Consider the following 16,047-nt stretch of genomic DNA (forward strand, 5'->3'; position numbering starts at 1 on the left):
GCAAGAGCTGGTCCCTTGGGAGAAGTATTTAGAGTAGCAAAATGCGAGGTCGCTGACGATGATATCAGGACATCTGGTGTTCTAGCTTGATGGTCAAAGAAGAGACAATGTATAACTTGGTGATCACAGGAGGAACAAAGGGACTTTTAGGAGAACAAAGAGGCATAGATGCTAATAGCCTTGTAGTAAATACAGCCAATCAGCAGCTTGAGTTTTGCAATATGCATGAGCTAATTATGTACCATATATAAGCCTTCTGATTATTGCTAATAAACGAGGCTCGATGGACCAATGTGTGTAAGGTGGTCGGGTCTTCCTTCTCCAACAGAGCAACGAGGCTGGTGAAGGGACTTGAGCACAAGTCCTATGAGGAGAGGCTGAGGGAGCTGGGGTTGTTTAGTCTGGAGAAGAGAAGGCTCAGGGGTGACCTCATCACTCGCTCCAACTTCCTGAAAGGAGGTTGTAGCCAGGTGGGTGTCTGTCTCTCCTCCAAGGCAATCAGCAGTAGGACAAACGGGCACGGTCTTAAGTTCTCCCAGGCTCTCCCTCCAGGGGAGTTTTAAGTTGGATATTATGAAGAAATTTTGTACAGAGAGAGTAATCAGACATTGGAATGGGCTGCCCAGGGAGGTGGTGGATTCACCATCCCTTGAGGTTTTTAAGATGAGACTGGATGTAGCACTTAAGGCCACGGTCTAGTAAACACAGCAGTCTTGGATCAAGGGTTGAACTTGATGATCTGTGAGGTCTTTTCCAACCCAGTTGATTCTATGAAAGGAACAGAGTAAGAAATACTCCTCTCAAAAGCAGTGCTAGACCTCCATTGGAACAACATGATCATCAGCCTCTCTGATGTTTTTCAAATGGGGATTGCTGCTTTCCTATGGATGGAAATCATGCAAAACAAGGATTGGGAAGGACTCATTTTTGACGAAGAAAATTAGCCCTGCATCTTGTCCACAGCTAATGCCTCAGAAAATTATATGAAGAGTGTAAGCACACAAAGTGATTTTTCCCCCACATCCAAGGACAGACAGTTCAGGTGTTTCCTAAATAAACATGCTACCTTTAATGTTGTTTAAAAGTGTGCATGGAGTCCATAAAACTGCTCAAAATACAATTTCTTAATGTTTGCAACTTCTTGTAACAGGCAGTTATGAAGTTTCATCAGTTATGGAAGAAAATGTCACCTTCTGAATGTCTTTGGACAATACGCTTCCCAGTTCCATCAACCACTAGTCCGTCTGGCTCTACAGTTTACAAAGCATGTTAAAAGAGCTGTCCCCGTTACTATCTCTGTCTCCCTCATGACTAAAATCTGCACTTAAAAACCCAAACCACTGAACACCAAGTCTCTAAAATTAATCTTAGGCCATCAGAAAACCAAACAAATGCAATTTGAATCTCATGGTAAATCACATTTAGGTTTACCTGTCTAACATTTTTGTGCTGGCTCGTTCTAGTTTTTCCAAAATCTGAGGAAGTTGCGTATCATCATCACAGGATCCTCCCCAACCAAGGACACGAGCAAGGTCATTTCCAGTACCAAGGGGTAACACTCCTAACTGACACTGAAACACAAACAGGAAAAAATCTACTACTGAAAACTAAAAGGAAAAAGTAAAAGTGATTCCAAATGCTGCTTCAGTCAACTAATATTAATTATATAGGATGTCTAAAGCATTTAAGTCAAATCGTGTGATTCCAATACAACTTGTCCTGATTATACCAGTAAAAACTTTCATTTAACAGTAACTACGGAGTTTGGCCCATCTACAGAGATATGACAAAGAACCAAATCAAGGAAAAGGTAAGCACACAAAATTAAATCTAGTCAGTATAGACAAGGAAACTAAGTATGCACACTTGCCTGCTTGTGCAAGCTGAGCTTATCAATTTCTGACAAGACCCAACCCACGCTTCCATCGCCACCACACACAAGAATCCTGAAGTTGTCAAACTTCTGAAATAACCGCAAACTGTAGAGAAAATGCAGCCTGTTAGAGCCGGTTATGTCCATTAGCAAGAGAGCAGTACATTAATTAGCAACTGCCATGAGAAAATATGGTGCATAGTACCTCTGTGGTGCTTCTTTTATTGTTCTGGGGTATGTGGGTACAACCATCTACTTAATTAACCTATCTGCAGCCCATCCATTGCTGTATATTCCACTTTAACTGACATTTCTGATAAATAACATGCCAAGTTTTTCTTTTAAAAATTCTCTTGATATTGTTTTCAGGATTTTATGTCTTATTTTTATCAATTTTATTAATGTACAAAAAAATTAAAAATCTTAGTAATAAAATTGCAATTGCTCCATGCTTCTCACTTCAGTCAGAAGCATAAGGCACCACTGGGAACTTTTCATGAGAAGAGGTTAAGACACAATGACAGGATGTGCTCCACAATACGGGTGGGCTTTTGTTGACACATGGCTAACTAAACGTAAGGACCACTGTAGGCAATTATTAAACATAAGGTGATTACAACAATATAGGACAAATAATACAAGTATTTCATATTAGATCCTTAAAGCCGTATTCTGCTTTCGCTTCCTATGGCTCTTACTCCTGTTCTCTGACTTTTAACACCCCCAGGATACAACACTTAGACAAAAAAGGAGGACAAGAGAGACAGAACAAACAGAAAGGTGAGACGCAGAGGAAACAAGAATGAGATGTAAAGAAACAGCCAAGTGTAAAAACAACAGGGATTTAAAGTGAAAAAAAATAAAATAAAATAAAATAAAATAATTGGACGGTATAAACTCTTATTAACAATAAAGATGTTTATTTTCAACGCATGTTATTTTCCAGAATATGTATAGTCTCTGAACCATTTTTACAAAGCAACATATTAAGATCATAAATGTTTGAAGTATTCATATTTTTTATGAAGAAAATAATGTCACTTGCATACGGTACACAGATACCTATTAAGAACAAAAGAGGCAGATATTTAAGGGGGAAAAACATTGATACCAGAAAAATTTCTCCTACCCTGAGAAAAGGGAGAAAGCACCTAAAAATACAGTGTCTCATACAATGCAACTCTGCCTTGCAGATCAACTAGAAAAAAAGAAGGCATCAACACAATCTGATAGAATAACTGCTAAGGACCTATCTTTTAAAAGCAATCAATCTGACCTACAATTACAGTGCAAAACCAAAATGAGCCTCCTCAGCCATGGTACAACTATATGAAGAAAGAGAACTTGCAAACATACTTCTCAGACTGTCCTCTCTCAAAGACTGCCTCACAAATTAAGACGATTTTTATATGTCATTATAATTACATGACAAAATATTAGCTAAAAGTCACTTAGATTCAGCTCAGATTGTCAGGGCAATAATGAGAAGAATATTACAACTTAGAGAGTTAATATAACATGTCCATAACACAGTACTAATTATAAAAATCCACAGCTGTATTCCATTATTTTTGTATTATTTACCCACTGTTTGAACTGAATTTTTGTGCATTTGTTTCTTCTATGTTTTTACCATGAAGCATAACGCTGCATCTTTAAGAGTACAAAAATTAGTGCTTCTAGTTGCTATAACTTATATTAATAGGCCATTTAACCACAACACTACATCTGAGTGGAATTAATTTGGGCAACAGAAAATGGGCATGAATTTAATCTTTGTGAATGTGCAAAGATGCCTGGGATGTGGCCACCACTATGCAAACTTCATCCCTCTCTCTCCAGCAATCACTCCTTGGATTCTGTAGAAATGCCTGATAGTTTTAACTGTGTTCTTGCTCCAAATTCTATGAGATGATAATTTTCTTGACCATTTGCATATGTTGCCTAAACATATTTTGGATGTACTTTTCAGAAGACAAAAGTTTTCATGTACTTTTCCATCAGCCACTGGAGACTCCTCTACTGACATTTGTGTTCAGAATTCAAAAAGATACAGAGCACATTTAGATAATAATTTTATTCCATAGCTATTCACAACTAAGTCATAGGAATATCTGAATTACACACATGAAATGGAAGAAAAGCACCCAGGCAATTGTGCATAGAGCCCTGATGCAGGAAGACATCTAAACATTTGTAATAGTTTTGAGCCTAATCAGTTAACAGAAGTCAAAGCTAGTCAAAGCTAGCCGAGAGGTTTGGGTTTTGAATTTTTGAGCTTTTCTAAAAAGAATATATTATCCTACAATCCCTTCACCTACCAGAATTTATCCCGAAATTCTGTTATCTCTTAGGAAGACAGAGTAGATAATGGTGATAGAATTATATCAACAAGGGGATATAACACTATATAGCAAGGGGAACACAACACTATACTTTGCACTAAATTCCCTTGTGGAAAGGATTGCTCAAGATTTCCAAGGTCATTACCCTAAGTGAGGTCCTCCATTCATTAAATCGAACACCTGAGCTGGATTTAACGACTGTTTGAATCGACGAAGAAACTTTACTCCCTGATTGTCTCCACTCTTTGAGTTAACAAAAACTAAAAGAGGACTGGCACAGGATGGCGGGCATGTGGCTTTCCAGAAACCTGTGAAGATAGTTAGAAAGAATGAAATAAATAAGATTTTCTAATATGAACAACACAAAAAGAAATCATGAGAAAGAGGAAGGAGGGGATGAAGGACAAAAGGAGTACATTTTATCATGCATAATGTAAATGCTAAACTGATTATTAGCCCTGCAAGGAAAACATAATTGTGCAAAATCTACCAGTTCATTTTTTTTCTTTCTGTTTTTTTCAGTGCCTAGATTTAGTAAAATCCTGAAGACAATAGCATTATTGTTTTTCAGCAGTGGAAGTTTATTAACCTTTTAGAATACTTCTCAAATCTCATCTTCACAGATTATCACATAATTAAATATATATTGTAGTTACAAGTTACAAGCTTGGTTTTCAATCTTATTTTGCTTTAACTTAACTGGATGACCTGGATCATCCACGTCTGTATGACCATTCTAGGAATACTCACAGATTTTAAAACTTACTTGTACTCAGTTCCTCCCAGGTGAGACTTTGCATAAGAACTTTCTTTTCAGAGTGAAGTTATATTATTAAATATAATAGAATCACTGATCAACAGACCTTCAGCTGCAGTTCAAAGCTTATAAAAATCAGTGCAGGTTTTAACTAATTACAGCAGGCTTTCTACTTAGTAAGTAGTACTAAGGTACACTGTTGTCACTAACATGACCAGTCTGTGGAAGTAGTGATTTCTCAGCAACACCTCAAAATCAGGTAACCCAAGTATAGGTTTCGACATTTGTCTCCAGCAATATTAAAATTACTGCTGTTTTTCTTACTACAAAAATACTAAAGCTACAAATAAAAAATTGGCATTAAAGTATGCTAATTCAATTCGACATTATCATAATGTCTAATTTAAAATAAGGTTTGAGTAATTTATTTAAATGCCAAGAAAAATAATTTCACATAGGAAACAATCTTCCTAGCATGAATAATAAATAGCAAAATGATGTCTAAGACATCACAAGCAAGTAAATAGAGTGAATATATACAGAATAAACAATCACTTTTACTAACTCCATGTAACAATTCATTGAACTGTGTTATAGTTGTTGGTCTATATTTACTAACAACACAAACTATAAAATTAAAGCAGGCGAGATTTCATGATACTCCTTCTTTAAATCCACCCTCTGCCTTGAACTGCTGTCTCCCACTGCTCATGCGTCTCTATCCTGAGCCACCAAAAAACACCTCTGAATTTTGAACATTTGCTGGGTTTTTATCTGTGTGTTGCAGGATTCTTATGCTGCTTATATTTAAAAAAAAAAAATTAGAGAAGCTATGGAAACATTTCCTCTCTTAAGCCTGATAAAGTAGTTGTTGGATCTGAGCTGTTCAGCTAGCTTACCTCTGCATAATGCAAAGTTATCTGAAATTTGAGAATTCACAGAATGAGTGGTGCATGCCAGGCAGGCATCAGCTCACTTCATCTGAGGACTATCATCATTCACTTGAAAAGTTTCTAAGGGTCATAAATAAAATGAGAGAAAATCTCTACTGGGGAAACTTTCAAAAATATTTTTAAAAACATGATGGCTAAATAATTCTCTAAAACCTTACACAGAAAACTATAATTCTCTTTAAAAATTTTTAAGACTACATTCACCTGCTCAGCAGAAGGATTTTAGTCTTGTTTATTGATATGGATTTAAATAGACACTGCAAGTCCAGAGCTACCGCTGAGCACACTACAGTACTACGTACCATCGGAGTCTATACTGTTTAGTGCTGTTGGAGGTATGATCGATACCTTACATTGGCCGAGTGGACATTTACGAGGATACAGATCTTTACAGGCAGTGTGAACCTACAAAATAAACAAAAAGTTATTCTCCTCCAGTAGAATTTTGAGGTGAAAGTATAACTGATACAGTATCTATGTAACAAAAATGGACTCGTACATAACATTTAGGTGTAGATGGAAGAGGAATGAGACTATAAAAAACCCACAAATGTTCAACTGCAAAGGCTTGTTACTCATTCAATAAAAAATTATTTTAAAGAGCTTCATCTTCAGTTATGCTTATAGCAGATATGAATTGTCCTTTCAAGGGAATCGCTTGCCCCCATCCATGAGGAAGGGAGAACCAAGCTCCCAGCAGCCAACATCTGTGCTGGTGGCAGCAGCCACCCTCTGCACATAGCTCTGTACCTGCCTGGCCCACCAGGCTGCTCTGGAAGACGTATCTGCATTAAATCTAGCACACCTACCAAGCCAAACAACCTGCCAAAGGTGGGTCCCCTGAACTCCATGTCGTAGAGGTCTCTTCCACAGATACTGGAAGGAGAGGTATATGCAGAGGTTGCTGCACTTCACCTAAATTTCAAATCACCTCTGGAGATGCCAATCATTTCCTACTGCCTACACACAGAGCCTGAAGCTTCAACAATAAATAAACTGCCAGAAGCTTCAACAATAAATAAACTGCTGACTTGCCTAAGAAACCCATCTTTTTAGACAAGTTCATAAAATAAAGAGAAACCTTCTGGGGAAACAGCAGTAGTACATTACAGAATTTCAATCAGCAACGTATAGATTGTACTGAAGAAGAGAAAGTCAAGATTTTGCACTAATGAAAATATTATTACACTAATTTTAATAAATATTAATATAACATAAAATACAAGAAAGTCACGTATGATTATTAGGCTTAAGGAACAGGCATCTGAACATTCAGTTATCAGCTAGCAGAAGGTAGAGAAAACACACTGGATGACAACACCTATTAAAGAAAAACTGCATCTGTGGACATATTAAAATTTAAATGAAGCAGGTAGGACAGTCATCAGAAATTCTGAATGCTAGGAAGACCTGAGTTTGCAGAAGCTGCCAGCTCCTACTTAATTTAAAAGCACAGTTATGAAATGACAGAATAAAAATAATGGTGAACAATAAATCTGGCAAAATCCTAGATGCTTGGACGTGGTTCACTGCACCTACCATAGCTTTACACCAAAGGCACTTCCAATCTTGCAGACGTAAAACACTGCCACAAGTCTTGTCGCAGACTGCGCATTTGGCACTGACGGGCAGATTACCCTCTAACCACTGGTGAGGCATAGCTATCTGTGGAGAAGCAGTCATCAAAGTTAAATACTCAGAAATAGAAATTAAAGGCTTTTGTCTTTCGAATATAGGTGGATTTAGACTATTTCTCACAGCTGTACCCTTTCATCAAAGAAGCAGCTGGTCAGCCAGGATAAGTGACACTGATGCGCACAAGGCAACAGTAATGAATGTGGACTACTGTGGTATTTCACGTGCTAGGCAGAAAACATGACACCTGAAGAGGGGAGACACATCTCAGTCATGGTACTATGGTAGCAATTAACCATGAAACAACAGAACAATTAAATTCAGACACTCAGTAATACGAACAAGTTCGCATTCAGTTAATGTTGACTACGTGACACAAACCAATTAAAAATAACCAAAATTCAGAAGAATAGGCAGGACAGCAAAATACCTGTATGGCTTTACTCACTCACTCACTATGGCTAATAAGTCACAGCTTTACAAAGCAGTCTCTAAATGCAGTGCAAAGCTTTACACAGTGCAGTCTTTGTCCTGTTAATACCACAGGCAACTCAGGACTCTCAGGTGTACAACACAGTACTAACCTTCCAGGAAAAAGTTTCACACAGTGGCTCAATCTTGGCTGTGTTTTAAAAATAACTTATCTATCACAATAACCTCTCAAAAGCTTTTGTTGCTTCTCCTCTTAATTTTAAAATTCCTGCTTTCATCGCCAAAAAAACACCCTGCAATCCAGTGAGTTCCAAACAGGCCTCCTGGGGAAGAGCTATAGGTAGGAGGACACAAAATAGATTGCCAAAACCAGCATGGTAATAGCGCAAAATACCACCTTTGCTTAAGAGCAGTAGGAACTTCTGGGAACAATTCTCCAGCTTCAGAGTTTCTCTGCATGTGGCCTTTAAAAACTTGTAATACAGCTGCAATCTAGTGCCTGCAGTTGCTAGACTTGTCTTGTGAGATAGGAATATAACTTTTATTCTAAATACTATGTTAATCTTTGACAAGTGTTCCATAAAATAGCCACCTGTAATTAACTTCGATGGGTCGCACTGCAATATTTCTGTGCTTAGCCTTTTTTTTGTTCCCCTAAAGAAGAAACAGCTTTGGAAAATACTGTAAATCTGAATAGTACTTACACCATCTTCATCTTCAATGATGTCTTTTCCAATTGAGGCTAATGTGGTCCATTTGCAGTTATTTGTTGCTCGGACAGCACATCTTTTATGTGCTTTAAACTTACACACTGGAAGACACACAGAAACACACATATCGTGTTATTTGCTGCATTTCAGTGATACATACCTTTTAAAAAATTAAACACAGATATTCCATAAAACAGCCAAGTACATATTACCTAGTGTTGCACACATGACACTACCCAGTTCATAATCATTCCATCTTTAACCTTCTAAATTGGATTTAACTGCTTAGCTGTAGCCCATGCTAACTGTGTCCTCAAATCCACGTCAGTCCCCGTTTTTTTCAGGTGCAAGATACAAATATATCTTTAACTATGGTTTTGCTTTTTCTATTCCTCCAGTGACATAACTCAGATATCTGGTTTAAATTTGCAAGAGATGATGGGAGAGTGTTTTACACAAGTATTTGAGTCAGGAGCTCTGTTTCTTTGCTCAAAGGACGCTTGTGGGGCATCATACTAGGCCTGTTTTATCAGAAAATGAGAAAGTGAGGGGTTAGGTGGTGATATTTTTATTCAGGATACTGGAGGTTACAAGATTTTTCAAGAGCTTATAATAAATGAGGTAGAGCCTGGATTATTTACTAACAGTCAACTAAATGGAATATGCATCACAAGTGTGTAGTACAGGCAGACATTTTGACAACCTAATAACTGAATTTTGTTCAACACAATTAATATGACTAGTTAATGATGGCATATTAGACCAAACAGACTGATGCACCCAACTGTGGGTATTTCTTTTACTGGAAGTGCATGACATCATTCTATTTAGAGTGCATTATATAAATTATTTTGGCAAAGAGCATTAAAGGTTTATGAGAACTAGCCAGCAGATCAGAAGTAGTAGTCTCTTTTCAAACAAATATTTGACAGGAAATTGTCAAAAGCTTTGGCCCTTTGTTTATCCACCATTAAAAATCATTAAGCATTGCTACAAAAGGTCTTGTGAATAATAAATTTCCCATTTTAATTCCACTGATCCATTGCCAGATCAATTTAAAAAGTGAATTGAGACTATGTAAGCAACATCTGAGTTTGAGAGCAATTCTCACTGTTCTGGGAGATGTGTGAAAGTAAGTGCTCAGCTCTCACTTTCTTACTTTCTTTAAGGAAAGAGAATGAAATAAAACAAAACAAAAGCTCTGTTGCTTTTACAGTAACTCCCCTGGTCATTTCAAAAAGCATCATTCATAGAATCATAGAATTATTTGGGTTGGAAGGGACATTTGAAGATTATTTAGTTCCAGCTCCCCTGCTAAGGGCTGGGACACCTTGCTCAAAGTCCCACCTAGCCTGCCCTTGAACATTTCCAGGGTTGAGACATCCACAACTTCTTCTTCTTCACCACCTTCACAGTAAAGAATTTCTTCCTAATATCTAAATCTACTCTCAGTTTTAAGTCATTCCCCCTTGTCCTGTCTACTACACGCCCTTGTAAAACAAGTCTCTCTCCATCTTTCTTGAAGGTTCTCTTCAGGTACTGAAAGGCCACAACTACATCACCCCAAAGCCTTTTCTTCTCCAGGCTGAGAATCCCAATTCTCTCGGCCTTTCCTCATACGAGAGCTGCCCCAGCCCTCTGATCATCTTTATGACCCTCCTCTGGACTCACTCCAACAGGTCCATGAATGGACATATGAAGGACATGGACCTGTTGCAGCAAGACCAACATAAACCCAAAGTGTTCAAATATCAAGTAACAGGGTAGGCTCACATTTTCTAAACACCTGCGTGTTTGCCAATTTAAGCTGGTTCCAAGCATCTAAAGAGGTCAGCTCTCATAAAAGCACAGAAATAAAGGCTGCATTTTCAAGCGATGGACCTTCAGCAGTTTCACCATTTGAATGTTTTGGAGAAGATTTGCCACTGAATTTGGCTTCCTACTCATAAATGATATGCATTTGCTTTGCTGCACAGATCAAAATGCAGCAAAGCAGAGATGAGCAGGAATAGGAAATTACAAATTTTCAAAGGGATAACAAAGTAATGGAATTTTCAAATCCTATTAAGCTGTAATTCAGCTAGATCTTAGGAACCCTCTATTGAACCTCTGCTCTCTCAACAAGGCAAGGACAAATTCAATCCCAGGATCTGAAGAGCAGCAGCAAGCTACACCATAGATGGCAAGTGACAGCTAATGTTTGCTTTGTAAGTACAGTAAATAACCCACCTACCAAATTTCAGATCAGACTCTGTGGGTCACCCCCCTGCAACCTCCATACCATCAAACAACGTTTTATGTTACTCTGAGCATTAAACATTACCAAAAGAATTGACCTTAAGACACAGATGTAACTTTTAAGCAAGGAAAGGAAAATTTTAAAGAAAATCTCAATCTTAGTTACCACTATCCTCTAATTTCTTTTATCTCAGATTACACTACATCCCATTCATGAATCAGTCAGATATATGAAATCTTCCAGAAAACATGCAGACATATGGCTAGACATCAACGGCCTTGACTTTGCCAATGAGTTAAAATATGAGAAAAGGAAAGATTTAGCCAAACTAAATCTAGAATATTCATAGCATGTTATTTTAAACTTTAATTTTCTATGTAAATGTTTATAACAGAGATATGAAGTGGGTATTTCAGAAAGTCAACCAACACAACCACTTATTAGCAAACAGTTGCCACAGTGGGACCAACACCTGCTGTCAAACAGGGAATCAATCAAGCGCTATTACTATCTTAATGAAGAAAAGTCAACATTACTGAATGTTATCATAGGATCTCTTGTGCTGAAAATCTACACCTTTGTTATAATGTACTTCTGTCTCGAAGGCCTTTCATTCTAACCACCCATCAATTAATTCAATTATGTTGAGAGGGCACTCATTTTTTTTCCTCAAACTTACTCCTCTATCACCTATTTTATGAAGAGTTTTCTCTTCTGTGTTCTTCAAACAAGACCGGGCTCAGACTATTCTTGTCCAACTTCAAAGACCAATCTGAAGATCTTTGATTTGGTATCTATAGTTCAGATTGTTCAAGATGGCAGAATTTGTCTTCAGGTATTCTAAGAAACCTGGTATCTTGTTCCCAAGAACACAATCATATGATGGATGAACGAGCCACAGTGAAAACAGACTGACTCAAGTGAAAAGAGAAACCTGACTTAACCCCAATTTGAAGCTTATGTCTTCGTTACAACGTGTAACAAGCAGTTTCTTGGTAATTTTTACTATTTTCTACCAAATAAATAACATTCTAAGTTGATTTAATATCACAATCAGAGGGCTAAAAGAATACTCATATTACAAATTCAAGTACTATAAAAAGGGAAGTTACTCATTAAACTTAATATTGCAATATAGCTTCTGAATGCGGGTGTGAAATCTTCGGTTATATGATCATACATACTTGGAGAATAGGACCCCCAGTCACTGCATGCAATGGAAGGCAGATAAGTATGGAACTGTGCCATACTCTGACTCATAATAATTTTCAACAGGTTTTGCATTATTTACAAAAAGCTAATGAAATACCGCTTTTTAGACACCCATACTAATATCTTCCTGCCCTTTTAAAAGTATCCTTCTTATTTTTATCGTTATTATTAGTAGTACTCTCAGTACTAATACTGAAATTAAGACTTTTTTCAATACTGTATTATATTCAAAGTTTCAGTGACTTCAGAACAGCTTCATCTGATTTTTGCAGTCATAGAAAACTTAGCATTTCTGGGATACACGTTGCAGATTATAAACAATACACAACTACTGATTTGATAAAAAATCTTTAAATTATTTCCTCAGGGCTACAAAGGGGCTTGGTGTGTTACAAAGTCACAGAACAATTTTCTATGACTCCTTCATTCTTAAAAATGAACATCCCTTTTTTTCCTGACTGTTTCATTCACTATTCACTCTCCAGTCTGTGCAAAAAATGTGACAAAAATATCAGAGACAATGACTGTGCAAGTAGTGCCCGTACATTTCCCTAGGCAATATGTAAGAAGAACAGGGTATTGTGGGCAAAACCCGACAATCATAATGAGAAAATACCAAGTACACAAAGTGCATTTGCAGAGGTAATTTAATCCCAGTATTTTCTTATTGATTGACTTCATGATCCTAAAGTGTGCTTTCAACATTGTTTGTTTGTGCAATTCATCACAGCAGAAAGCCTCATTTAAACTGCAATCTCCCACTTATTAGCTATGTTTGACATTCAGCAATCAAGATTCAGTCTACATAAAGAAATGCTACATGAAGAAATAAATTTTTGAGAATAATCATAAAGGCAGTGTTCCATTGGCAACAACTTGGATAGAAATGCAGTATTAATACAGAGTAATTGAGGACAGAGAGTTTTGAGAGAGTTTCTGTAGCTAATGATCTATTGTTCTCTAGCTTCTTTACCTAAACATTCCATGATACCATGTTTACCTCACAGCTGCTTAGGCTTAGACTCCTGACCATTCATCTGGTTAAACTCTGAGTAAAAGAAACACTTGAAGAGCATAAAAACCAAAAGCCTTCCTTGATTCAGCTAGTTTGGAGAAATTTATAAAGCAAGGCAAAAAAAATCATAATTTCTCTGTCCTAGTAAAGGCTGTGGATGAATATTGCAGGCATCAGTCCTTTAGAGCTAGCTAGAGCAACAGAACACACAGATAACATTTGAAAAGTAGATTACCTGTTGAGAACACACAAAAGAAGGAACTCGTGGGAGGAATAGCATTGCATCTCAAAGGAGCGTAGGAATAAATTTTTTTAAAGTTGGTTGTTTTTTGAGCAGTAACAAAAATGAAGCCTGGTCTGATATAATTTACATCTTCAGGTTGATATACATATCAATTCTTTGACTTCTAAAAAAATGCAACTTCACACTAGTCTTTTACCTAGCAAAAATATTAACATATCATCTTTTTCTACACTGGCTTCCACAAAATTTAGAGGTGCACTTCAGGGTGTCCTGCAATTAATTTGATCAGCCTTTGCCAAAGGCTGCTGGGGGAGAAGGTACCCTGAAAAAAGAAGTAATCCATCTTATCTCCAAAAGAAATGAGGTTTGTTGTGTAGTCAGACTGAAAAAAAAAAGTTGTGCAGCGCTGCTGGAAGCCATCAAGTCTAAGAGAATAAAATATTACAGGATTGATATTCTAAAGTATCAAAAGCTGCAAAATATCAATGGGATTTATTTTTACGTATAGTTAGCAGTCAAGAATCAGACCACAAAGACTCTAAGCTATTTTCAAGACAACTTCATGTGCCAGTAAACCAAACCACAGAGAGGAGAAAGAGCTCAAGTATCTCTTGAGAAGGAACTTCTCATGCTTCTCAATAAGAGGCATAATAGAGTAGCCTGGGATCAATGACCATACAAATAACTGAATTTAGTATAGATATAAATGGATTCCCAGCGTAAAGCAATGATGGAGGTTTCAGACGCCAGGCATGAATATTTAAACAGGTTTTTTTAATTATGTAATAGGAAAAAGTAGCACGGAACATGTCTGAGGAATCTTTAGACCCCATACTTCCTACATTGTCTCCTAAAACCATATATCCTGCTAACACGGGTAAGTAAAAAAAAAAAAAAAGATGGTGAAATGCATTAGAATTACACACAGCAGAAGCAAGTAAATATGATCTCAGTCACATAAGAATTTCAGAGAAAGAAGTATTATCAAAACAAAATACAGTTATTAGATGAAGAAAGCATACAGAATTATGGACCGAGTATGGAGTATTCCAGTAAGAGTTAAATGTCAAATGATTTAGATTAGATACATTACTAAGTTCTTTTATTAATTTAAACAAAAATTGGAAAAAGATAAAGAAAATAGATATAAACTAGTAGCTAAGAAGTAAGAGGAGGTACACTTATTAACAGACAAAAGAATATTATAGTATCTTCATATAAAATATTCCAAGTCATACACAATCATGAAACTGTGGAACAGCAAAAGCAAATCCAAACCACCTTCACAAGCTATTTGTAAAAACTGCTGAAAGATTAACTGGCATCAGAAATATGGATAAATGTAGCATAAGTTAGTAATAACTTATGTAGAAAGGTGACAAACTCCAAACCTGGAAATTACGGAAACTTCCCTGATGTAAAGTTAATGCCAACACTTTATATACTAAAATCATACTTGGAAGCAAAATTAGACACTGAAAAAACAAAATGGTGAACTACAAACATTATCACTGACAATCTTACAAGAATAATTCTTGCTAAACAATCTTTTAAAATAGCTACAATATTAACTTATGAATGGATAAATTCTTTATGAAAGTCTTTCCTTTTCTTTGCCTCAGCAAGTATAACTGTATTTGTACACAGAGCCAATACAACTGCATTTTAGTTACGCACATGATACTTCCACCTGCCAATATCAGACTTGAGAAAACCATAATTTCCTTAAAACTGTCCAAAGGACTTATACACAGTGGAAAACATACACCAGAGAAGCTGGAAGTAACTATGCTACTCCTAATTTCTATGAAACAGGTTTGCCCTGTTCCTTGGCAACTGTACCATTAGCTACATTTAAAAGCATGGACGATTCAAGACAGTGGGTTAATGCTTCCTTTTTAAGATTTCCTTAATACACATGACTATGCTCAGACCTCAAGTATTATAACAGCATCAATAACTGAAATAAACTTGCTGTTGGGTTACATGCATCCAGAAGTCAAGTTATGGATGGTAGAACTGCAACTCTTTTCTGGGCAATCACCTATATTAGTAATGAAATATCTCTACATTTCCTAGATATCAAAAGGTCACAGGGATGCTTTACTTTCTGCTGGATTGTAACACAAGCAGACTTGTTACCATTTTTCCATCAAACTTGCAGGAAAAAATAAATGAGCTGTTTCAGGCTTATTATAATTATTCGTTCGTGAAATATCATTTCTCTAGATAAGCTTGATGCTGAAGTCTTAGCCACATCTCCTTTTTCTTCATGCTAGATTTCACCTGTTGAACCACCAGAATGCAGTTATCTACATCTCTACCCCCCCACTGCACAAGAGAATTTTTGAAACAATAAATCTGCCCTCATCTAACCCGCATGTACTGCAGAATCCGGCAACAGCAACAGAGAAAACAAGAACTGGAGAGGATGAGTTTGTAACATTGAACAAAATGTTAAGAATTTTTATAGCTTTTGGGCAGACACTACCCTTATGATTTTTTTCCTGAGAAATGCTGATTCTGCAAATGAATATTTTGTTCCACATTTTTTATGTGCAAACCATCCACCCAGTACACTTCAAACTGGTTGCTGCAACAGAAGGAAACTGTGTTATTGAAAAAGGCCCTT

At 36.8% G+C, this 16,047-nt stretch overlaps 1 protein-coding gene across 4 annotated transcripts in view; it reads right to left on the bottom strand.

Moving 5' to 3' along the window:
• Positions 1–16,047, bottom strand: part of DGKH (diacylglycerol kinase eta) — a 157,976-nt gene that overhangs the window by 36,851 nt on the left and 105,078 nt on the right. For all 4 annotated transcript variants that reach the window (XM_027888916.1, XM_027888915.1, XM_027888917.1 and 1 more), the window contains 6 exons: positions 8,700–8,806; positions 7,468–7,593; positions 6,231–6,333; positions 4,364–4,526; positions 1,871–1,979; positions 1,432–1,571 (listed from right to left, as the gene is read on the bottom strand). In XM_027888916.1, coding sequence (XP_027744717.1) covers positions 1,432–1,571; positions 1,871–1,979; positions 4,364–4,526; positions 6,231–6,333; positions 7,468–7,593; positions 8,700–8,806 — 748 coding nt within the window. The remainder of the gene's footprint in view (positions 1–1,431; positions 1,572–1,870; positions 1,980–4,363; positions 4,527–6,230; positions 6,334–7,467; positions 7,594–8,699; positions 8,807–16,047) is intronic.

The sequence above is a fragment of the Empidonax traillii genome, unplaced genomic scaffold (assembly GCF_003031625.1).
Source record: "Empidonax traillii isolate 1590-97213 ecotype Southwest subspecies unplaced genomic scaffold, ASM303162v1 scaffold247:size2371522, whole genome shotgun sequence".
Classification (NCBI taxonomy): domain Eukaryota; kingdom Metazoa; phylum Chordata; class Aves; order Passeriformes; family Tyrannidae; genus Empidonax; species Empidonax traillii.